This window comes from Centroberyx gerrardi, chromosome 6, assembly GCF_048128805.1.
Source record: "Centroberyx gerrardi isolate f3 chromosome 6, fCenGer3.hap1.cur.20231027, whole genome shotgun sequence".
Taxonomy (NCBI): Eukaryota; Metazoa; Chordata; class Actinopteri; order Beryciformes; family Berycidae; genus Centroberyx; species Centroberyx gerrardi.
The window spans coordinates 25,947,408-25,972,583 of NC_136002.1; the positions used below are offsets into that span (position 1 = coordinate 25,947,408).

Below are 25,176 nucleotides of genomic sequence, written 5' to 3' on the forward strand. Positions count from 1 at the left end.
TCATTCTGTCTGGTGAATAATCTACCTCTTCAACAGCCATAACTATCAAACAGCTGCAGACATAAAGAACGGTCCGGCTCCTGACGATTTACCAGAAATGGCTTCTTTTGCTAATTCAAAGGAAATATGTAGAGAAATGTTTGAGTTATGGCTTACTGAAAAACTCTGAGTGCCTTTTTGCCCACTGTTGCACACCGTGAATGTGACGAGAGACAATTCCCCTGTCCTCTTTCCTCATTCCTTGGGTAACTGAACTGATGAGTAGCACTTGTGAGGTTCCAGCACAAGATCCTGACATCGCTAAGAATGACTGTCGTTCCAACTAAATCTATGATAAATTTGTGCTATGAGCTGTGGCTATGAATTACTAAGCAGAAAATGTCAGTGGGCTTCCTTAGTCAAAGCCACCTGCTCCCTTTGTCAGAAGACCAAGCCCATTACTGACATGTTGTTTACGGTACTTTTCCCTCTCATCGTCTATAATATAATACTGAACATGGGGACGGGAGCAGTGTTATTGACCTGCAGACCAATCCTCAACAGTTATATCGTCTAATAAAGGATGTTTCACGCGCTTCAGCCTTTCCAAACAGGGAAAACAGGTGTTTTGACAGAATAGGTCATGAAAATTCATATGCTCTGATGAAGGCTGTATAGGCTGAAACGCATCAGCATTATTGTGTTTGTGCCAATAAATTCACATGAAAAGTGAGTATACTCTGCCATACTACTTTTATTTTTGGATGTGCTAGTTTTTGTCTAAGTTCAGTGTTTTTGGTTAAGCACTCCAATCAAGTCTACTTTGGTTGATGCACACTTCAATTTCAATTATATGCTTAATTTATCAAGTGCAAATGACTAACGTTTCGATTAACCCAGCGTCTTCATCAGAGTCAAACAGCAATGGCAATGACACAGAAGTTTAAATAGCTTCCTCTTTTAGAGCCGCAGCCCACTGATAGGTTAAGAAGGAGGGGAGGGGCGTAGACACCTGGCCAATACAGTGACAGCACTCCACAAAATACAAATAAACAGGAACAAACCAATATTATGAAAAGTAAACAATATTCTATGCATATAATACATAGAATGCTCTTGGCTCTAGGAGAGGAGGCTATTTACACTTTTGCCATTACAGTTTGACTCTGATGAAGATGCTGGGTGTGTCAAAACATTAGCCGTTGCACTCAGGGGCGGACGTAGTGATTTGGGGGCCCTAGGCAAAGGCAAGCATGGGACCCCCTGAATCCCAACCCTCACCCTTTTCACTACATCTGTAAAATTGTGGCAATATTTTGCTAGAAGTCAAGTGGAAAATAGAGTAGACTGAGTAGGGAAGGGGTGTTGGCCTCAATTGACTCAATTTGGTGTTTGTCAATAAGGAGATTATTTTAAATTAAAAAATAAACTGATATTAGTTGATATTCTTGTGTTTTTGTGGGGCCCTCTGGCTACCAGCGCCTAAGGCAGTTGTTTACCTTTGCCTAAAGGTAAGACTGCCCGTTTGCACTCAGTAAGTTAAGCATATAATTGAAACAGTATGCTCCGACTATATCATCTTTTTTGTTATGTGAGCCCCGTCCCTGGGCCTCTTTATTCTCTATCCTCACTTTCTTTCACTAATAGAAATGCAAGCTCAGATAGTCATATATAAAGCGACTTTCTCCCTCTTTTCAACTACAGATTGAAGGGAGGAAAATTGAAGGAAAATAACAATTTACCTCAGCCTCAACCACCTTGTTAAATTTGAGCAAATCACCCCCCGGTCACACCGCACTGCGACTATGACGGACGGGACATTGGTTTCGCCAACTAATAAGGCACAACTGAGATAGAGGCCACTTATGATGATTATCCTGCCTGGGCTCTATGTGAGTTCAGGCTCCATGACAACGAGATGGCTCAGCAGATCAAGGTCCTGCTCCGAGCGTCCAGAAATCTCGGGGGTGCTTTCTGTCTCCGCTGATCACGGGCCTCTGCGACTCCGGCATCATTATCGCAAAACTGCAGCGACAAGGTGGTGCGGGTGGGAGAGGGCTGTGCTGCTGCTGGTGCTCACTTCCCGCCACCTGTCCGCCATACTGCGTCTCCTTGCTCAATGACACATTCATATTTTTATATCACATGAGCGCGGGGAAGTGGACCGGACCTAAATGGTTAAGAGTGTCAGTGAGACCATTGCGTACTCTTATGGGTACTGCTGCCTTATTGGGGGGGGGGGGGGGGGGGTGACATTCAGGAGCTGAATCATGAAACGACAGAGAGGAAAAGCACATCAACCTCTGACTCATCGGAACTTTGCTGTTCCTGTGAATAAAGTCTCTTCACCTACTGGTCGGTGGATAGCTCATCTAACGACAGCGTTTTTGGTCATCCATATTGACTTTCCAAAGATGTATTCATACAGCATGTTGGATGCAATATGCTATTGACGAAAACGTGAAGCCTTTATTTGGTGATGCAGTATATAGACCAGTGGTTCGCAACCTTTTTGGCTTGTGACCCCTTAAAACCCCCCATCAAAGACAGTCCAACCAGACAGTGATTTTCCCTTTTCAGGCTGTTTCATTTAATATCAGAGGAGGCCTAGAGGTTGAAAACTATTCAGTGTTTCACAAGAAGAAATAAAAATCTTGCGAAAAAAACATAAAAAATAGACATGATCATGAATTTGTATTATAGAAATATGTCTTTTTCTTATCCCATAAACCATCTAGCAGCCCCCCAAAATGATCTTGCGACCCCCTGGGGGCTCCTGAACCCCAGGTTGAGAACCACTGCTATAGACCAGCATACATTTTTGGGATATTTCTGCCTATACAGAGTTATATAATGCATAAGCCTTTATATTATGACTAAAGGAGCTGTAGATGCAGTCTGAATACTGTAGGTTGGACTTCAAAAGTTTCCACTGTGCTGTTTTTCAACCTTTTCTGTTGTTTGCACTGCTTGGCCCCGCACCGTATCTCCCCACTATAACAATAAGGAATACCTTTGAAGATGCATAGTAAATAGGATCTGTATAGTTGATGCAGAGTAAATAGCTTTGGCAAACAACTGCAGAAATTGTCTGTTATCCCTTGTTCTTGAAGCCCATTTTGGCAACTCTTTCTGAAAATCATTTTTACATTAAACTTCATTCACACATGATTTACTGGTATTTTTCTTTTTTTTAATTTCAGACAATAACCCAATTCTGTAGGTCTATTGAACTGGTGATGCATATAATTGAATTAGTTTTGAACGTCATGGTAAGGTATTTCAACACAGGGATTTCATCATGTCTCTATAGCTGGCACTCATTCAGAGACCTCAGCTAATATAAATAGTATTGTTTTGAATTACTTGAAGCAGGAAACATTGCACAGAAGGTTTTGAGTGTTATGATGGAGGGTTTCACAACTTTTGCATACGCTTAGAAATCTTCATAGTCCTTAAAACGATATACAGTACAATGGCTTTGTGTTATGGCTCATGTGTTCTGTACCTAATATGAGCATTACTTATCAGAAATACTTTTTGGGCATTTTGGCATTTGGCCAAGGATACTTTGTTATTCTTATTTGTTGAAAATAATAGCAAAAGAAACCATGAGTCAGATTGTATAGACTCCATATTGTAATGAGCTGGAAAAGCATTAATCATGCTATGTCTTTCTTAGATGTAAAACAATGATACCGTACCCCTCCAGAAGTGAGGCTGGAACATTAATTCCGCTAAAATATAATAAATGTTCTGGCATAAGTAGTTGATTACGGTTGTAATAAAATATAACCTCCTAACACAGCCAATGATATGCACAATTTTTCACTTAATCAGTTGTAAGCTACTCTGTATTGCCATAAAACATGCACACAAGCATATTGAACCGAGTGTAATGCATTAATGAAGTAAAGCCATATGCATTGAGGAAAGTATTAATCTGTATCCACCGCTTGAAGTTAAGCATTGATTTCGCGAGTAAATCTATCACAATGTCACAAGAGCTGAAACGGAGCTCCGTTTCGCTGCATATCAAACTGTTAATTCACAATGTGTTGCATTACCATTTTCAATTCTGCCAAAGTAAACTAGATAATCAAAGCAATTAAAAACACAATCAGCTGTGTTTCCAAGTACTGTGTGGAAACTTGGCCCGGCAGCTCTTTGGGATTCTAGACCTTCTCTCCCGATGACCCCTCAAGGTGAACTCTTGTACGGCTGTCCGTCCCATGAATACTAAATATGGCTGAATTAAACATTTTCTCTCTTCTCACCACTATTTAATCAGTTGTCTTACTGAGCTGTCTGTCTGGAGTAATCCCCGAGGCTCACCATCACACTGACTGGCATCATAAAGACGACTGGCACGCTACTCTGGAAGTATTCACACTCGCTCAATCCCAGTGGTCCTTCCTCTCTTTTAGTATGCGTTTTATAGCAACTACAACCCTATAAATCAAGAGAGGCTCTTTGCTGTGTGCCTGCAATGTGCTCTGTCACCTCTTGACCAACTCTGAAGTACGATTCATCTTTATATATATATATATATATATATATTGATATTACTGTATGTTTTGTAACTCATGTTGTATTCTTTCCACTGTGAAGCACTTTGTAACTTTGTTTTGAAAAGTGCTATATAAACAAAGTTTATTATTATTATTATTATTATAATACACAAATACCTATAGATTTATAATTGGTCTTCCTTAAGTGCCTATGTTTCTAATCAGATCAGGACAGGGATTTGATGCTCTACTGGATGCACTTTTCAAAATGCTAATAACCAACATTTCACACAATAATTAATTGATTACAGAGAAGATCAGGCATACTTGTCTCTTTAAATCATGCCAATAAAGTGCAGCGGTTTCATTACAATTTCAAGAAAACATAATCTCTGCTATCAAAGCTGTGCTAAGATTTCCTATAGCTGTCATTTTATTGGAGGAACATCAGTCTCGCAGTCACTAATATTCCAACTTTAATTAAGTCTCTAGTGAGTTGCTTGGAAGAATCTCAAGTGCTCAAATCCAAACAGATGGCACGCTATTTTTTGCATACCTTATGCCACAGGTACTCTGTTTTTCCCCAGAAGACTACCCAAGACAAGGCTTCTCTTTATGTACTCTCCTGGGCCTCTGCGATTCAAAATTCAGCCAAACAACGCAGAAAAGTTTGTTTTAATTAGATCTAAAAATACAATGTAGAATAAATCAAATGGCAGACAGACAATCCCAGGGCAGGTTATTTAAGGATATACCACGGAGCATGCGAGTCAGTGTGGATGAATGAGTTGAAAATACAGTGAGTAGTCCTGTTTCCCTCATCAATCCACGGCCTCCATGTGGCCTGATTCACGCAGCAGAGCCGCTGCCTCGCAAAGTGGAAAGCCCTCATGCAGCAAACAAGGGAGTTGTATCTGACTAGACACATTCATCTAGACTAATGGCATGGTGATGCATCCAGGGGGATACACAAGCTCATGTTCTTTGTTCCAGATCATTTGACTCCTCCTAACTTCCACTCGGCCCTGTCACAACTGGAAGTGTGAGTGATCTGTTTAATCTCGTCAAATATGATTAGGCAAAACACATCTCAAGATAATATCCTACAGTCCTCTGATTCAGCAGCGATATACATGAGGCGTGAATTTTGCAGCTATAATTCAAAGTGTTATAGAAAGGAGGCTTAACTATGCCCTGCCATTATCTGCTTGAAAAGCAAATACACTGTTTAAATATATATGAAAGTAAGAAAACATTTAACAAATCTGTCTGTGGGTATTCTGACAAATCCATGCAGACTTTCCTGAGTGTGCCTGCAATGCAGATCAGCATGATCATGAGATTTTTGCCACACTGACTCTTTCTCCAAGGTTGCTCTAGTGTAGTAAACATGTGGTTATTATTCTTCCCAGTTCTCTATTAGAATGAGCTGTCAATCAAAGACAAAACCATTTACACAAACAATACAACCTCAGGCTTCTAAGGGCAATGATAACAGACTCCACACTCAAACTTCTGGAAATGAAAAGTCGGATATTGAAAAAAGTGAATTTCATCTTCTACTGTCTGCTCTTTGCGCCTCATCTTTGGGTGCAGAACAATGATTACAAGTAACTCTTCCAAAATATGTCTGTCCTGCATGGCAGGCAATATGAATGATGACACAATATTAATAAATAAATAAAGAAAACCTCCACTGGACAGATTTTTTCCACTTGGCTTAGTGTGATTATTGTCACTGTTGAATCTAAGTTTGGAGGAATCAGTGTACGGGTTACGTCACTGTTTCACTAATACCTATCAGCATCTGTAATTAAAAACATGATCCAGAGAGGGAACATTTCTTTGTCGCTTCTCTTTAGCATAAGTTAAGTGATGGAATATACTGCATTTGCTTTGCAATCCCACTCAATCTTTGAAATCCTTTTATCCCTTTATTTCCTCAGCAAATCGCCCAGTGGATTACACAAGGCAATTTACATGCTTGGATAGTGAAAACAAGTGGAATTACTGTTATTTCCACATAAAACATTGCGCTGCTAATCCAAAAGGAAGACCAGTATTTGTGTCGGGGTTGGAGGGTTTTCTTCATGCATCATCTTGCCACGGCTCCTCCAGTTGTCACTAATCTACAGCAGAACTGCGGGATGGAAAAAAGAAACAGACTGTGTTGACAGTAGCCCGGTCCCACTTACTGTAAAAACTTTACTTTTCCACCACAGCTTTGACTGGGGAGTGAGCGAAGACTCACGAAGTAGCAAAACTAATATGACTATTTAATTCAGCAGTAGCAGCAATACCACTGCAAGGACCATTTGTTCAGGAATTAATATGATTAACGCCGCAAAATCAGAATTGTGCTGTAATCATAATATGTAAGTGTAATAATGTTTCTTAAGATATTAATTCATCCCTGAAGGATTTTGCGGGAGACTTCTGTTTTGCTATGATAAGAGCTTATTGTGAGCTGCAGGACTGATATGGACCCTGCCTACAGGGTGCAGTGGGGATCAGCTTCTTTCAGTCTAGTAAGACTTACAAGGCCTTCTCAGAGGTCACGCTGCGATTGTTACATTGCCCAGGGTATGGTTCTCACATTTCAAGGGTAAAGAGAAAATCCATTTTCTAACTCACTATTTACTATTACACACGAACGTTTCCCTCTCGATATCCAATTACTAAATTATGAAGGATTCTTAGCATTATTTTCTGCTAGGCATTATTCAACACAGTCTATCTCAATTTACATAGCCTAACGAAGCACAGAGCTAAAGGAGTATGATATCGAGGGCTGATGTTTATTTGAATTGGCTGGGCTTTTTGGTGGTAATGATTATGAAGCGAGCGTTGGGAACTGTTTCTACAAGAGGGGGGGAGCGAGTCGTGTGAAGCGGGCAGATGGCTGGCCGGACAGTGTGTTGATAATGGCAACATTAGTCTGCTGGGAAGCAACATTATGCTGAAGGTCAATGGGAGCTGAAGAATGGAGGATCGTAATGACTTGGGCCCCGTGTCCTGGAAAGAGATCTCTCCCTTTAAGGATGTGGAGATATTCAGTATGAGTGCTGTAATCTGCACAGGACTATTACACCAATCCCCAAATTAAATTCACTTAACTTCATCTGTGGCAATGAAATAGTGATAATGAACTATACTTTTATGTTACTAAACTGGTAGGGTTTACTGCAAATGTAGTATCGAGATTTGTACTGTATGTATTGAAAAGTAGTACAATTAACAAGTGCTTTACTCAGCTGTAAATCATCTATATTTGATAATGTTCATTGCTGTAAATTCACATACTTGATTATTCAGTTTTCACATATCTCCCTCCTATATTAACAGTATTTTCATAATGGTACCACTGCTTCATTTTATATGCATGCTACTTTTTATATTTCATTGATCTATGTTTAAACACACACACACACACACACACGCGCGTATGTATATCACATATTGACATATTTCTAATTTAGTAATCCATATTCAATCTTCAGTCTGACTGCTAGTAACATCTGTATGCAACAACTATAAATAAAGGCAATAACTTAATCCATACGTTAGTAATCCATACTCCTCCCCCATATTTCCCATCAACACAGTGTACATAATGTGTTTTAACTGGCATCAGTATGTGTTTATAGAACCCCACAATTGTTTACACTCTATTTTATTGCTGTGATTATATTCTATTTGTCATTTTCCCTGCTGAACCCTACTACTATTTGCTGTTGCAATGATCTAATTTCCCCATAGGGATCAATAGTTTCATCTTATCTGTAATCATTTCACATCACATTACAGCAATCAGTCGCATTCCAACATTAAAGACAGAATCCTTGACAATAATTAATAATGTCAAATCAAAAAGTGGTTAACCTCCGAGTTTCCTTGCCCAGGCTGCTTCTCCAGTTTGTGAAAACTGCTGTGTTGACGTCTGTGGCTAGTTTCATGAAGCCACTTCAAGCATATCGAACTAAACTCCAGTGAGACGGGGGAGGAATTTGGGGAGACTCAAGTCTTCCTTTTGTCACCCTATATTAATGCACAAATCAAGTGAAGAGCTGAGAGCCTTGGGCAATCTTCCTGAGGAGCTTCATGGTTTTTTAATCCTTCTACAAGTTGGACACTTTGAATATATTATTAATACTAAAGGCTGAGTAATACTCAACAGTTGCATGGAATATTAATTCCAGCTTTGGTTATAATGCTGTCTATCAATATGTGGTCGCTTTTATGTAATTCTAGATACGCGGACTGATACTGTGAGACTATGGGTGCAATTTATAATAGTACTGTAATACACTATTAGAATGACTGAGTGTATTTGAAAGCAATGAATCTAGTCACAACAAAATGGCAGTTTTCAAGTTGTTCATATTTTAATCCGCACTTTGTCTTTTTTTTTTTTTTACAGTGGCATAGTTGAAAAATGAATATTCAATACTGGGAAAAAAGCAAACCTCACACATCCCCCATAAAAAGCAAATCAATTACAGCGATTAAAACTTTATACAAAATGAGTTATTTATAGCATCATACTGAACTAACAAAATAACATGTATGAGCATTGGCAATGTGGTTTGATGTGTTTGATAGAGTGACTATATACACTGAGGGGATGTCTGATTCACCAATGGCTCAACATGTCATTAGTACTGTTTGCAGCAAACTCAAAGGCCATAACGGTGATTGTTGTATTGTTTTCATGACAGAAGTTATATAATTTACTTAAAAAATGGAAAAGTTAATGTCAGACAACTACTTTTAGTAATAACAGCAATAATATCAATCAATATAGTATAATATAATAAATGTCAATCAATCATAATAATAAATACATATATTTTTGACCAGAATCTTTACATTTTAAGTAATTCATTAGAATCCCTGTTTGAATAAGTCTTCAAAAGTGTGAAAACAATCTCATCAAAGTGACAGGAACTGATAAGATCTGAAATTAAAAGCTATAACCAGTGTTCTTCCTTTTTACCAAAATTGAATACTTACACATTATATACATGCCTTGTGGCAAAACAATCTCCTTGTTTGCCTTTGATAAATGGAAAAACAAAAGTAAGACTTGTGGAATACTTTAAATAGATGTACTGTATAGGCTAATATACAAATTTTTAATGTGTCAGGGATCCCAAGATTCAACAATATTCTTCACCAATAATCACGTTAGCAAAGTAATTTACAGCAATATCAACACATTGAGCATAGTTGTTCATTAAAGTAACATAAATAATGAACCCGCACAAGGTTCCACTCATTCGGTTTGGATCTTCCATTCTTACATCAAATAATAGCTGACCAAAATCGAAGTTCCTCATCCGTGACGATAACTGCTAGTGTTTTTTTAATCTTCATCACGTGTCTGAAACCATCTCTCCATCTAGACTCATATTGAATCCTGAGACAATAAACAGTTGCTGTGTTTTCCCTCTGTGTTAGTCCTCAGACTTTGTGCTTTAATTTTCTGACTTGTTCTCTGTTGTTACAAATCAATAACATGAGTGAAAACGGAATTAAACCAATGCGAGAATACACAGACGATGCTAAGAGGGAGCTGATATCATCTAGACACAATCGCAGAGACTGTGCTTCTACTTTTTTGTTTTGTCAAAGTGTCTCGCCTGCTTCATGTATTTTTTTAAACATATACAGTATGGCTGTGGTGGGGTAAACTTCGGGTAACGTCCAAGACCACTTTCTAAACTCCTAAAAAGATCCATCAGATGTTAACATTTGAGACACTGATGCATGTAACATATTCTTCCCTTAAAGCAAAATTGTTTGCAAAGCCAAGGTTTTCCCGCTTGCGTTGAAGCACATTTCTCGTCGCTTCCTGATGAAAAAATCTGCAAAAAGGTATACAACAGATACAGTGAGGAGAATAGAGAAAATAAAACATCTGTGATAAGTGGAAGAAATGCAGAAAAATGTAGAGCATTTAGGCACCGTAAAACTAAAATGGACACAGAGCCTTGGATAAAATCCCAAAATAGTACATGGTTTACATTGATTACAAAAAGGAGAAGGCAATATTGTCAGCAAAAATGCTTCGAAAACAAGCATGTCCTATTAGCATGAGCTTTCTGGAGAAGACAAAAAAGAATAAGAAATAGATCGTGTGCCGACGCTGAGTCAGCTTAAAATTGCATGTCTGCTGTCAAAAGTTGTCATGAAAGAACGAAAAAAAAAAAAAAAAAAAGAACAACAGAGGTCTAAATGAAGTACTCTTTCTTTTCCTCTGCGTGCACGTGGTTTCCCTCGGCGTTGATGATGGCCGTGTCTGCGTCGGGGGCGTCCTCCGCTCCTTTGGCCTCGTGTGTTAAATACGTCCCTAGACAAAATAAGAGCCAGAGCAAGCCCACGCACACGCATTAACCAAGTAACTACCCACCTTCTGGAAATTGCCAGAAATACAGCAATTTACTCCAAGAAAGGACAATTGTTATTCAAGGGAGATAGCAGGCAAAAAGCAAAAGTCAACTGTCTTACCTTTATGTCTGGCCAGATATCGTCCAAGAACTATTATCAAACATAAGGTGATGAAGACCACAACCGCAACAACGCCTCCGATTAAAGCATGGTCAGGTCCATGTTGTCCTAAAGCATTGGGATCTGGATGAAGAGAGAGAGAGAGAGAGAGAGAGAGAGAGAGAGAGAGAGAGAGAGAGAGAGAGAGAGAGAGAGAGAGAGAGAGAGAGAGAGAGAGAGAGAGAGAGAGAGATGGGGGAAAAAAAGCAGACAGATAATATTACCACCTGCTAGATTTCCTGCCGCCCGTCTCATGCAGCTGTAGACATTTGCTAAAGAGCAGTGAAATGTTTTACTCCTGTAATTATCCTGAAAAGATCTAGCTTTTATACTTGTGAACGAAGCATAACACGCCCAAATGAGTTTCTGCCATATTTAGAAGCAATCTGACATCCCTGTTTTGGAAGTAATTGAATTGGGGGTACATGGGAAAGTCTAATTAATCACAGGAAATATCACAAATCTCTACACGATTCAAAATCATGGCAATAGAAACAGCAGTGTGCCTTCAAGAAAACTGCAGTCTAGCTCCAAATAATGGCTGCCGGTAACGCTCCTTAGCCCTGTTTTGCCACAGCCACTGCTATCTTTTTGTGTTTTGTCCTTGCTCACTCTCACATTCTGCATCAACGCTACAAAAGATCAGGTTTTCAAATGAGTATTATTTAACAGGAGGTGTCCTCAGGGCAGAGAGTGCGCGGAGGGTTTCCCAGCTCGGAGCATGCCTTTGTGTCTGTCCTGTAATAAACTGTAAGTGGCTGTGTCTTTACTGTGCACCTCGTGTGCTCTCATTATCTCAACTTGATGAATGGCTACGGCTTGTGCTCAGTTTTGCAAAGTGACCCTGGGAAATGACTGTGGGGATGTTCCTACAAACCTTGTTTCACTCCTCTGTTAACGGAAGACCATTTACAACCCTTATTTTCAGCAACTGAAAGTGTGAAACATAAAAAGAAAAGAAAAGATGAAGTTGTGGATCATGCAGTTCATTTAAGTCCATGCAGAATAGAACCACCATGGTTATTGTATCAGGGACTGAAAGGCAGGCACGTCAATTTTTTTTTAATTTAACTGTTTCGGCACAACAGTTGAATTAACTCTATTTTAAAGTAGAATGTCCATGGATATAATGATCTGTAAAGGTGATTCCACTGTCAACAAGGGGCATAAGCAACGCTCATATCACACACAGTCGTGGCGTTTTGCTGTATTACTGTATTTCTCTTGCTTCAGCACAGCTTAGTCTAAACAGAATTTGTCATTTATGGATTCCCCTTAAAGTGCAAACAAAGGACCATTTCAATATTTATACAGTTATCCATCCAAATGTTTGAGCTCTGAGACATTAAACACATCACATATTCTTATGCCAATACTAGCACAAATTCCAAGTGTTACAGTGTAGACTTACAAACAGGCAAAATTCAGACAATACATGTAGTGTCACCAGTACACAATCATCATATTGGTTGCAAAAAGCAGAATATCACTCTTGGAAAGACCACACTACATAACCAAAACACACATCTACACAAACATAGGAAAACGATACACATTTAAGCAGCACACTGGGACGCATCAATGACTCTCCATTAGCCTTAATTAGTCTCATTTGGTGCTTGGTTACATTAATAAGACGTGAACTGTTGGATCCAAATTCCCACATCCATGATACTGATCCAAAATATTTTATACCTTATGAGAACATGTAAAAATACCAGATATAAGGACTGCATACCAAACTAAAACATCTACAAAGGAGCTATAAAAGCATGTGTGACTGGAAAAATGCGGTTAAGAGAAATGTTTTTCATAAGAAATATACGATCAGAACAATGTAAGATAAACAGCTTCCACAAATAATTTTGGACTTTCCCGTCCATTTCTGCTGCGATCACACGATACGAAATCAAATATTTCCACATTGGCAAAGATAGAATCTGAAACACTGCTGCACCCTGATAGTGCCATCTATTTCATTGTGCAAAAACAAAGCAATCCAGGAACATATTGTGTGATAACTTATGCAGCCTGTGACATGGCCAGAGAGGAAAAAAGTGGCTGGCATCAGCAGAGTGAGCGTCCATGCATGGTGATGGTTTGGCGCATGCTGGGTGGAGGCCATGACGTGTCCTGATCCAGATCCAGATCCAGCATCACACACTGTAAATCTGGCTTGCAATGATTATCTAAGTACTGGCAGTGGGATATTTACCTGTCGTGGGCCCTGGTAAGTCTTTGGCTGTTGCCATGGTTGCAGACAGAGACAGCAGTAAGGGAAGACGAGGGGAACAACACCATGATAAAAAAGGTGACCACAGAAAGTTCAACAGAAACATGAGAAATTAGCATGGTCTCGTTTTGAGCTTTTACTTCGACAGCATGCAGAAGAGCGACCCAAAGCGAAGCCTGCTGTCGGAGCCGAACGCATGCTTAACTTTAATGTTTGGGGCCACTGGGCAGCACGAGGTACACCGACACACACACCATGAAAAACAAACATGCTACAGTTTTCAGTGCACAACTGCCAGTGTACACCCTTATTACTGAAAGCAAGAAAAATCCCTTTTCAATTTTTCATGTACTTTCAAACATTTCGCTGCCAAGTGACACACCGTTCACTTGCACCTGAAAATTCAACAATCTCTAAACAAAGGACCAATAAATGAAAAATCATATTATTTACATTTTGACATTTACAGTATGGGTTACAAAGCACGGTCTATAGTGAAGTTCATGTAAAAGAGTATGAACAGCTTGCCACAGTAATACTTCAACTTACTTTGAGCATTGTAGCAAAGTTGCTTTTGAGGGTTAAGTTTGTTTTTATGGTTTTCATGGTTTTGCTGAGAATCCATGTCTTTACCTCTAACAACATTCCTCACCTTGCAATTCAGGGTCTGTGATAAAAGTGTGTTGGTTATCAAAATGACGTACATCACAAATCCAAGCAACTTTTGTACTTTTTCCATCCCTTTTCCACCTTCATGGTGTACATATGACTGCACTCACGGCAGACCTCCAGGACCTCGGTTGTCATGTTGTAAAGCTACTTTGCCTGTCAGGGAAATCCTTTCAGCATGTTTTACAGGCAGAGTGCTTGTGTGACCTTGGCTGGCCTGAGCGCAAAACGCTAAACACGCTAAAATCATACACACTAAAACTCTCCTAGACAATACTGCAACGCTAATTCCATTAGTAGAGATGGGGTGACAGCAAGCACATGGAGCATGAGCTTTTAAACATTACGCAAACATAATAGCATGTCTTCTTATTGCTACTGTAATACCAGAAACCTCTCAGCATTATGTACAATACCCTAAATGCAATCGTAATTTCCATTATTCTCATGTTCTGCAAAGATGATAATTTGTGCAATGGTTTACATGACTACCTGAACTCATTGTGACTTCCTTTTACAACATTTCCATCTCAGGGTCAACTACCAATCAGAAACAGCAGCAAAAATGCTGGTAATGTAACAGTGCTGCATATAAAAATAAATAATAAAACAGAATGGAGGGGGAAGAGGAAAACAAGACAAAGTATTGAATTCATCAAGTAAAACAATGCTATTTTCTAGCTGAAAGCCTAGCTGTTAGCTCATAAATCATCAACTGTGTGTGTAGTGTCATGTTTGCGAGTGCGTGGAGCGTTGAGGGAGGGCCATGGAGGGGTGCAAGTGTACCTGCGAATACAGCTGTGACTGCGTATGCTTGATGAGGTGGTGATGTTGGTGGTGTTGGTATTAGCAGACTGGAAGAATGGAGGCTAGGGGGAGGCAGGGGGGAGCTGAAGATGGAGGCGCTAAGGATGACGTCTACTAAATGAAACAGAAACAATGGGGAACAAAAAACAAACCTCTCTGTGGGGAACAGGCTTTAACATGAGGGAAAAAATTACAGAAAAATCAAACAGCACAAATCAATTACGGCGCGCGCGGCTTTTTACAGTAGGTTAATTCTGCCCTTTCACCTGAGTGAGTACAGTCGAAATAACAAAACTGCACGGATGATAAAATGCAAGAGCCGCATGAATGACTCAATCTCTAAAAGAGTCAATTCTTTTTCCGAGGCAAAAGCATGTGAGTCATACATCCTACATAAGTTGAATTTTCAAAATAACACAACAACTGGTGGTTGGTTGTTAAATGGGCCACACCTACACAATGTAGGCCTGCTTGCAAAACCTAAAACTCGTCACACGTCATGTATGTTAAAGGTGAAAATATAATATATAGTGAGTGAAGTGAGGCGTGTGATGGCTAAAGTGAGAGGTGAGAAATGAGGCTGCAGATTTTCCAAAAACACACGCTCAAAATTCTCAACCGCTGCTCGTATTTACTCATACGACTATTTGTTCCCGTCTCCCTAACATCCCAGACATAGTAATTATCATACATCTCCTGACTTCATTTAATATAGTGTATTAAGGAGTCGAATTGCGGATGGTGATGAATTGCAGCTGAGCGATGACATTTATTGCTTCTCAGCTCTCCCGTCATTAACAAATTAGGTTTTAGAGGCATGGATGATCCAGAGGAAAAAACCCTTTAAGTATTCAGCCAGACATACTGTAGCGCTGAAGAATGGCTGTCACCGTCGGTGGAAATGAGCCTGTCTTGCACATCTTTTACCTGCTTTACTCATTTTCTCATCCTTCCCCTTCAGTGGCCGGGACCTTTGTGTTTAGTGCGAGGAGGCTGCTATGCGAATATCATTTTTTTTTTTTTACTTATTCTTCACAGTTAATCTGATAAGGAGTGAGAAACAGCTCCCTGGCATGTCAGTCTCTAACAATCTTCCAACACGTTTTTGTATGTTTCTTTTTAATTTGAAATGATAAAAAAAAAAAAAAAAAAAATGCTTCCTAACCCCTGAATGTGAGTGAAGAAACATTGGTTACATGGAGCCCAGATATGACAGGATGATATGGACGCTGGCCTAGCCTGACATCGCCTGCCTTCCCCTCTTCACTGAGCCCGCTGAAAGAAGATAACAAAAGCTGAAGGGAAGAATGTGTCATCCTCCTTTTCTCTCTTTTTTTTTTTTTTCCAAAGCGAGATCTGCCTCTCCAAAAAAGCCTCTGCCTTGAAAAATCCAACAAAGAGGCTGCTGTGCATCCACTGAACTAACTGCTTGTGAGCTTGAATAAGTCCATCGACTCAGAGCCACGATAAGTCCTTTCCTAAACAAACTGCACTCTGGTGTGGGATTGTTTAATTGGCAAAAATGGAAACAAATAAATCCATGTTGGATTTTAATATTCCGCCCTTGTTTTTGTGTTTTTACTTAGCTTTATTTGATAAACGTTATAACCATGTGCTGCAGAGCCCTTAATGATCCCTTTCCTGCACCATGCTGTCTTTATTCTCTCAGCCCCTCCGCTGTCTCGGGATTAACTTATCTCTCCTCCAGGCACTACTCAGAAGCAAAATTCTGCATCCTTAACACTTTTTTTTCTGTTTCCTCATAGGAAGAGTCCCAAAGCTGGACCTGTGGGCACATACAGTGAGGTAAACTGGGCTGTCCGGCAGCAGTAGCAGGGCAGGATTCTGTAAATACGAGTATCAGGGAGAGGTAGATTCTCTAGGAAATGGTCTGCAAACTGGTGACCTGGATCTGCCACCTTGCACCAGGACAGCATGTCAATTTGCTGTGATAAGTGCCAGGGCCTAAACTGATGTTAGCCTCAATTTTAGGTATATAATGTATTATGGATATTTGGACCTCAAATACACATATTTTTAATAGTACTGGAAAATAAACTTCTTATCTTTAATTTTACATTTTTGCCAGATAAATACCACCATAAGTAACCTTTCCCCTGTTCCCCCGTCTATTTTCACCTCCTCTTGCCAAAAGCATTACATTTTTCTGGGTTTAGTGTGGCCTCGAGGAATGCCATGGAATAATTCCAGAGTGTTATTGCTTCACAGCAAATATAAAAGGATCATAGAATCACATATTAGGGTGATATTTTAAGGCCTTGAAGTCTATGAAGAACGATTTCACCTAAACGAATTTAAACTGTTTTCAAGTTAACTCCCACAAATCATTACTGGCAAACTCATAATGATTTGATGAACATTATTCAAGGTTTTAGAATTAATGGGTGAATTTAGAACATTTTTAGCCATTTATGCCTCCCTAAATATGCATAATTCAACCACAAAGCTTTTCCTGTTATCAGTCCAAAGTCTACTTCTCATACAAAATTGTTCCCCAAAAGCTTGAGTCCAGGTGTATCCAATTCTCTCATCATGAATGGCGGTCTATGTGACAGACACACTACAGAGGATGTTGAACTCGCTTCTGGTGACAAATTTTTTAATACTGCTTCTACATAAGGGAGCTACACTGCAAAAAACATCCATCTTAACGAGTCATTTAGTCTGATATTCATCCTTCAATTTGTATTTTTCTTAAAACAGGAGAAAAATTCTGCCAATGAGGTGAGATAACTCCACTTGTTTCTAATGCAGCTTCACTCGTTTCAGGAATTTTCTAGAAAATGAGTGTTAAAATCTTGAAACAAGTCAGAAAAAGGCAGATTACTGCACTACTATTAACAAAATGACACTTGATTCTGCAATAGTCTTGAAACAAGTTGATTTGCATTGGAAACAAGTGAAATTATCTAACACCACTGGCAGAATTTTTCACTTATTTTAAGGAAATTACGATTTTAGGACTCAATAATAGACTAAATGACTTGTTAAGATTGAGATTTTGCAGTGTATTGTTTTGTTATTACAGTTATGACTGTTTTTAGTTTTTACTGCTATTATTTCTCATTATTCCATGTATTTGGTTGGATATCCAGGTTTCATAAGTTAAACTGCTCAGACAGACAGACCCTCTGGTGACTTTGTAGTGAATACCAGCATCAAAATTGCCCATCTGTGAGTTAGCACACAATGTGGGACGCGTCCTGAATTATGGAACGACAGGGAAACATCAGGGATCATCCATGATACGAGGCTATCGCTGACGGAGGTACCCACCATATACAAACAGTATGTATTCAGCACTGCTGGTCCCCAGGTGGTTACTGGCCTCGCAGCGGTATGTGCCGTTGTCTGTTTTGTTTAGCATGGTGATGGTTAGTTCCCTGCCCTCCACAATCATACGCTCAATGTCTGGCAGCTCCCCTCCATCTTTAGACCACAGCACTGGTTCAGGTCTGGGAGAGAAAACACAATATATACAAAATTGTAAGTAAGTATTCTACCTCTCTCTCTTTCTCTCTGCATACAATTATCTCGTTGTAAAGAGATATTCAATAAATACACAGTATCCAAACTTTGGAAAATGGACATTCTCTAATAAAGAACAAGCACATTTCAAGTCCAATTTCTTCCTATTTTTATGACAGTAATTGACATGACATTGAAGGTGTAAATACATTTGCAACTTACATTGGGTTGCCTATGGATACACACTCCAATTTAAAGTATTGTCCTTCCTGTGGAATAATCAGTGAATGTGTGATCTCCAGATGGGGAGCATCTGCAAAGAAGAGACAAACAATGTGAAGCACTGTATGTTGAAGGCTTTAACTCAAACACAAAGTACTACAGTAGTTAGCTCTTTACCCTGTGGGCAGCTCTTAGCTATAGCCCGTATCCCTGTTCTGCCTTGGTACTAATCCCTTACCTGAAACCTAATCCTACACTAATCCTGAGCAAATGCAAAGCTAAAACCCACAGACATAAATGTAATCTCAATCCTAGTATTTCTTCTCAATACTAATCTCACACCTAATCCAGCTTTATGGCGTGTGTATGACTGCACTCACAGTGGACCTCTAGGACCTCGGTCGTCATGTAGGGGTTGGACAGGGACACGTGCTCCACGCTGCAGGTGTAGGCGACTCCATCATCCCGTCTGTCCACCTGGAACTGGAGGCTACTCCTCACTGTGAAGGATTTTCCCGTGGCATTCACCTCCTTAGTGCCTGCAGAGAGCCAGAGAAGGTGCGGTATTCAAATAGAGGTACAATACGCCGGTGAATTATTCACTACGGTTGTAGGACAGTTTAGGCTTTCGTGCAAGCACTTCATGCACACACAGAAAAAATTTAAGGAACTGAAAATGGTCCTTCTGAGTGATGCCATAGAGGAACCATTTCTGGTTCCACAAAGAACCTTTCAAGAACCATTTAATATCCCAAAGAACCATATATGGTTCTTAATTTTATGGTTCTTAATTCTTAGTTATTGGATGGTGGGTGATGGCATAAATGTGGAAAATAACCAAACCCCTCAGCAGATTAAAAAAAAAAAACATGATGCAGGCATCTAAATAAAGGAGTGCAGAAATGGTTCTTTGTGGAACCAGAAATGGTTCTTCACTCCTGCATCAGTCCGAAGCATCATTTTTGGCACCTTTATTTTTCTGTGCGTATAAATTTATTTTCAAAATAAAAAGCCCAGAAAATAAACAGAAATCAGCTTGTATATTAAGCAAAACTTTAGAAACATGCAATTTTATTTCAAGATGTTATTTTCAGCTGCTATGTTGTTTATTTTTTTGCTTCTCTGTGTCTCCTTTGAGGGAGAGAAGCCTTGGCCTTTGAAAGTCAAGTCAAAGTAGAAAGAATAGTGAGGGGAGAGCAGTATGAGCCCTGACTCGGTTGGTTGGGCGTGTTTGCTCCTGGAGGACCATCTCTCAAATATTCCAGTCAACACAAACAGGCGTACGCTCCCCTGGCAGTGTGGAGTGGATTTCCACAGCTCGAGCAGCACCTATCCGTGCTGTGGTGAATCTTTCTTCTCCCTTGTCTTAGTCAGTTTCACGCTCAAACTTTCACCCTTTACACAGCTACAGAGCTTGATTTGTATTTTGTTTTTCTCCTGTGATGTCATCTCTATTTAGAGAGATTGCCCCTTCATTTAAAATTGGAAGCATTGTTTTGCAGTTTGCGGCGCGGCTCTGCTGCTGATCTCCTGTCAAAGCCTTGTGCGGTAGCGGCACTATTCTCTGGAAACAGCTGTGGTTTCTACAAGGCTCCCGCAGCACCAGCAGACAAAGGGAGACAAAGGCATTACCTGACAACAGACACAGAAGCACTTTTCACCAGCGCTGTTTCTATTTAACCACCCTCCCACCTCCAATCACATCCTCCCCTTCCTGGACTTTCTGCCGTCCAATACAAACCCCAATCAATCAATACATATGTATGTACTCACTCCCACTCTCCCGCTAACAAACACACACACTCACACGCACTGCACATGAACTATTCAATCACTTGGACAATTGAATGCCAAAGCACCTTGTAATGCACCTCATGTCACCAACAGTTATATTGTTCAGCTAACAGTACTAACTAAAGTATATTGCACTTCTGAAGGCGCTGGGTGAGTGCACTCTCCAATTTTGGGCTGATTTGTTCCATTTGTTCCATTCCACCGATCCTCTTTGATTTTGTCAGGTGTAAGGAGTATAATATTCTGCTGGGACGCTCAATGCAAGTTTTGCACATGGGGTAACACTATGGAATGTTCCAGTGCATTTTTTCTAGAATATGTCAATATACTACTACAATTACTACTATTACTACTACTATTACTACTTCTACTACTATTACTATTACTACTTCTACTACTATTACTATTACTACTATTACTACTACTATCACTATCACTATCACTATTACTACTACTACTACTACTGCTACTACTACTACTACTACTACTACTACTACTACTACTACTACTACTACTACTACTACTACTACTAAGAAGAAGACGAAGAAGAAGAAGAAGAAGAAGAAGAAGAAGAAATTGTAATGTGTTTACTGGATATAGAATATCAGGCACTGCCATTTTAAATCCCACCATGCTGGCCTTTGAGGCATCACACTTTCATCAATGAATGCATCACAAATGGGGACATTTGCTCTGGTATCATATATCATTTTGTTTCGAACAATCTCGAAACAGAAGAGTCAAAGGTCTTGCACTTTGCCCAGAAATACAGACTGGAGATAGGATGTGCCTCTGCGGCTTCAAGCACAAACCTCTCCAGCTTTTCCTCTCAGTCCTCATGTTGCCTGCAGCATCAATACTGCCACAGTGAAGATGTCGCTCGGTTTCAAGGTGGCTGCTAGCATTGCCAGAGAGCATGCAGAGACAGCTTTCGTAAGACTGCGAATGTGCCCAGGAGGAGGAGCACCTTCTTTGAACCAGAACTCCGAGGAGTAAAAGGATCGCTTTATTGTGAAAAGCAAATATACAGTCAGGCAACTAGGGGGTGAAATTCCTGTAATCATCGCCTTGATGCCTATTGTACCAAGAAGGAGCCTCAATAATGGGAATTTGTGTATCTATCGCTTGAAGGATATCATTTTTCAGAAATGTAAGTACAGGCCCACAATAGTTTAATAAATGCTCTGAGGTCGGTCAGATGTATTTGAGTGAGTTAAGTGTTCGCTTCCCTTCACATCAGTCATTATGTTGTATTTTCATTTGGAGCAGTAAGTGCATAATGACTCGAGATGAGTCTCTGTTTATTGCATGAAGGCATTTGCAGCATTCTATAACAGCACATGCATTTTTTATGGTTGCTTAATACATTTTCAGGAGTGTCAAACTGTGCCCCATTTGTCCCTTTAATGGCAGAATCTCCTGCCCCGCGCAATTTACAGCCTATTGTCCACTGACCTATAATTAGAGCTTGAAATGTTTGAGAAACTTTTTCTTTTTTTCATTCTTTGGCGTAATTTCTCGATTAATTTACTGTTGACTGCCCTTTAAGTATGAAGACTTGCTGCATTCTCAAGAAAAAAATGTTTTGCCTCATTTAGCACTGGTTAGGGATTTCCTTAATGAAAAAGCTTGCACCATTTGTAGTTATATTGGTGGTCAGTAAGGCAGCAAGGCTAAGGAACATGCTAATAACATGAGCTGCTCTGCTGGTGGATCCATGGTTGAGTTCCTGCCTGTGGTGGCAAACCCATTTCATTATCTTCCAATCTGAATAATGCAATTCTTGAATTTTTTCCACGCATTACAACACATTACTTTATTCATGTTAACAGATATCTATAATTGAGTCTTACCCTGATAGGCTGAAAAAAGAAATGGCACCAGCGGAGACTATTACAATTTAAACCTTTTATAGTTTAGATTGCACTAAATGGTACTTTGATATTTAATATGAATAAATTTGAGTGAATCAAAAACTGTGCTGGCACAGAGAGCTGCTTTTTAGCTTCAGTGTTACTTAAGGGAATTGCTCTCAATCTTGTGGCAAAGAGCACTTCTTCACAACACATGAATCTAACACTTAATATCATAAAATGTTTTTTTCAGCTACTATAGAAGATACTGCCAATGCAGGCTTGCATGTATCTGAACCAATTACACTAACCCAGCCCACAACTAAGCTGGGTAATTTACCCAGGGTGACATAGTTTCAAGCAAATGGCCTCCAACTGCTGCTGTCACTTTAGATCTCAGCTAACATTATTAGAAATGGCTGAAAATGTGAGATCACAGACTAATGAAATCAGAAGAAAGCTCATGCCCCTATTTACATAAAGGCACTTTATTGCTGTTATGAAGGAGCAAAAGATCAATACCCAGTGTGTTTGGGAATAGCAATGTGATTTCTTTGCTTAATGTATTGCTGAATGAAGCAATTTAAAAATGCCTAAATACATTCACACCTGTTTGATTATCAAATAATGACCATGTGATTGAGTTTCATACATGATTTTACCATAATGAAGACTTTCAATTTGATGTCTTTCTGTTGCAATCAAACTCTTTCACAACGGTTCAGCTGAAAATAAGTACATTCTTCCTCTATGTGTTTTGTGAAGAGTGGGCGATACATTTATTTTTACAAGGTTGGGTTCGTGGCCCTCTGTAAAATTCCATGACTAGTCAATGACTTTCCATAACTAAGTGGGAGTGCTTCAGTGACCTAACAAGTTTATTTCTTCCTGTTTTGTTAACATTGTATTTCAGCTCAGGAAAGTTCTAAAGGGGTAAACAGATTACTTTCCACAACAGTTGGGCTTGTTGTGGAGAAGTTAGCGTACAATGTATAAAAACAGCTCTAAACCACCATCTAAGGCAATAAATGTGTGGAAAAAATCCAATACATTCTGGTATATTAGTGTGAAGTGAGCCATTCTCTGATATTCCCCAGTTACTTCTTTTATTTTAAACACGTTTGTAAATTCCTACCTCTATTCCATCAGCCAGCCATTCCATCACAGCTGGATTTAAAGGGATACCTTGAGATTTTGAGTTTTACTGTTATTTTTCCTAACCAGGTCCCATTAAAGTCCTTGATCTACCCTAAACATGTGTCTTCAACATTGCTAGGTCGTAATCACGGTGCTTTTGTTTCTCATGTTAAATGCAAAGCGCAGCTGTGAGCAGTGTTGCCAACTCTCTTCCACAGGAAAGCAGCTATTGAGTCCTCACAAAGTCGTTAGATGTCATCAGATGCTAATTTCTAATGCTAATTTGCATAATGCATATATTTGCTACAGTCAACTAACCCAAAGGAGCTCCCCAATACATGTCACGTCCAAATGCAAGGTGCATAGTTGGGAGGAGATAAAACCCCCCGTCAAAAAAAGTGTCCTATTTGATCAAGGCCTTAGCATTGCTCATTTTAACTGCTGTGTAGCATTTGTTAGCTTTGAGATAAAAAGATAGCTTGTAGCTAGCCGTACCCATTGAATTGACATACAGTTTTTTGGGTTAACTGCGTGTCAGTACAGAAACTTGCTCTGCACACTGGGACAAGTGCTTTGTGAAGAAAAACAACAGATTAATTTTTAATATGTCTAGATTTCTTGCCTAACTCTGACATACAAGGTGTCATCGCGTTGGAGCCTTGTGTGTGTGTGTGTGTGTGTGTATGTGTCAATGTGTGAAAGGAATATATACTTTATGTATGCAAAGAAAATGGAAGTGGGTGGATTTTGTTTCTCAATAGATTACAATTTGAAGCTTAGCTGTCATTCAGCGACACAAGTAATTTGTATGGCTCTATACTCTGCAAACAAATTATTTGACATTGGATGACAGTTGCATTTTGAGTTTTGTAATGCTGTGCGAGTCTAATATAAATTGTTGAAAAACAAATCATCAGAGCATGAAATAAATATGACATGTTTTTGCTATTACACCTGCTGTCGTCTTAGAGCTTTGTAGACCGCTCCCCCTGTGGGGATAGATTTGACTGACAGCAGACACTGGCGGCAGTGATCTACCACGGAAGTACCAGTGGCAAAGCATGCCGCTCCCAGCACATGCTCACTAAAGGAAGCTTTTGTGCAGTATCTACAAAAGACTTAGATCCGGAGCACTGATTGACATTCCTCCTCTTTGACACTTTGACATGGAAATGAAGTTTTTAAGTAAAGCCCTCCAGTCTCTCCTGTGTTCCTCGTCTCTCTTTGACTTGGAGATGCAGCGCACCAGGTCTGTTTGCCCAAGCGGCTTAATAAAACCCACCGTACATGAGTAAAACTAACAAAAGCACATTTGTATACAAGGCACCGGTTTGGGGCAGACCGTGATCTTTAATCTACCGAACATCTTCTGCGCTTATGAGAGATAGGCAACTCAGCAACAATAGCGGTGCTCTTACGCACGTCAAATTTAATTTTAGGGTATTGTTCGTTTGTTTTACTTTTCCTTCCTGCTTTTTTGTGTTTTGTAGCTGCTGATGTGAGCATGGGATGATTGTATTACATTTAAATTTATAGGCTAAATCTGTGGTACCTTGCTTTTTTCCCCAACAGAGAAGATGGGACTTGGAGCAACAACAAAACAGATGAAACCCCCTGAAATCTGTAGGTTTGGCATTTGGTCTATGTATTCATGTATGTTAGACAGTTTTGAGGAGACCATCTTCTTTTTAAAATAGATCTCATGACATGAAGAGAGTGAGCAAGAAAGAGATCATTCTCAGTGCCTCTAGAGATGGACAGCAAGCCTGGTTGTGATGCTGTGTGCCAGCTCACTACTGGCCTTTCAGGAATCTACGTGCATGTCATTTCAACAAGAAAACTTCATATCCCGGCCCCTCTCCCATCAATCATAATGCCATGTTGGGCAGACACAGACAGAACCACCAAGAAAAAGCTCTCTGGTGCAAATCTT

At 39.7% G+C, this 25,176-nt stretch overlaps 1 protein-coding gene across 1 annotated transcript in view; it reads right to left on the minus strand.

Moving 5' to 3' along the window:
• Nucleotides 1-10,723: 10,723 nt before the first annotated feature.
• cadm2b (cell adhesion molecule 2b) overlaps nucleotides 10,724-25,176 on the minus strand; it is a 138,942-nt gene continuing 124,489 nt past the window's right edge. Inside the window, exons 6-11 of the mRNA XM_071924728.2 lie at nucleotides 18,840-18,998; nucleotides 18,460-18,550; nucleotides 18,046-18,224; nucleotides 13,255-13,281; nucleotides 11,001-11,123; nucleotides 10,724-10,842 (exon numbers count right to left, since the gene is read on the minus strand). Coding sequence (XP_071780829.1) covers nucleotides 10,724-10,842; nucleotides 11,001-11,123; nucleotides 13,255-13,281; nucleotides 18,046-18,224; nucleotides 18,460-18,550; nucleotides 18,840-18,998 — 698 coding nt within the window. The remainder of the gene's footprint in view (nucleotides 10,843-11,000; nucleotides 11,124-13,254; nucleotides 13,282-18,045; nucleotides 18,225-18,459; nucleotides 18,551-18,839; nucleotides 18,999-25,176) is intronic.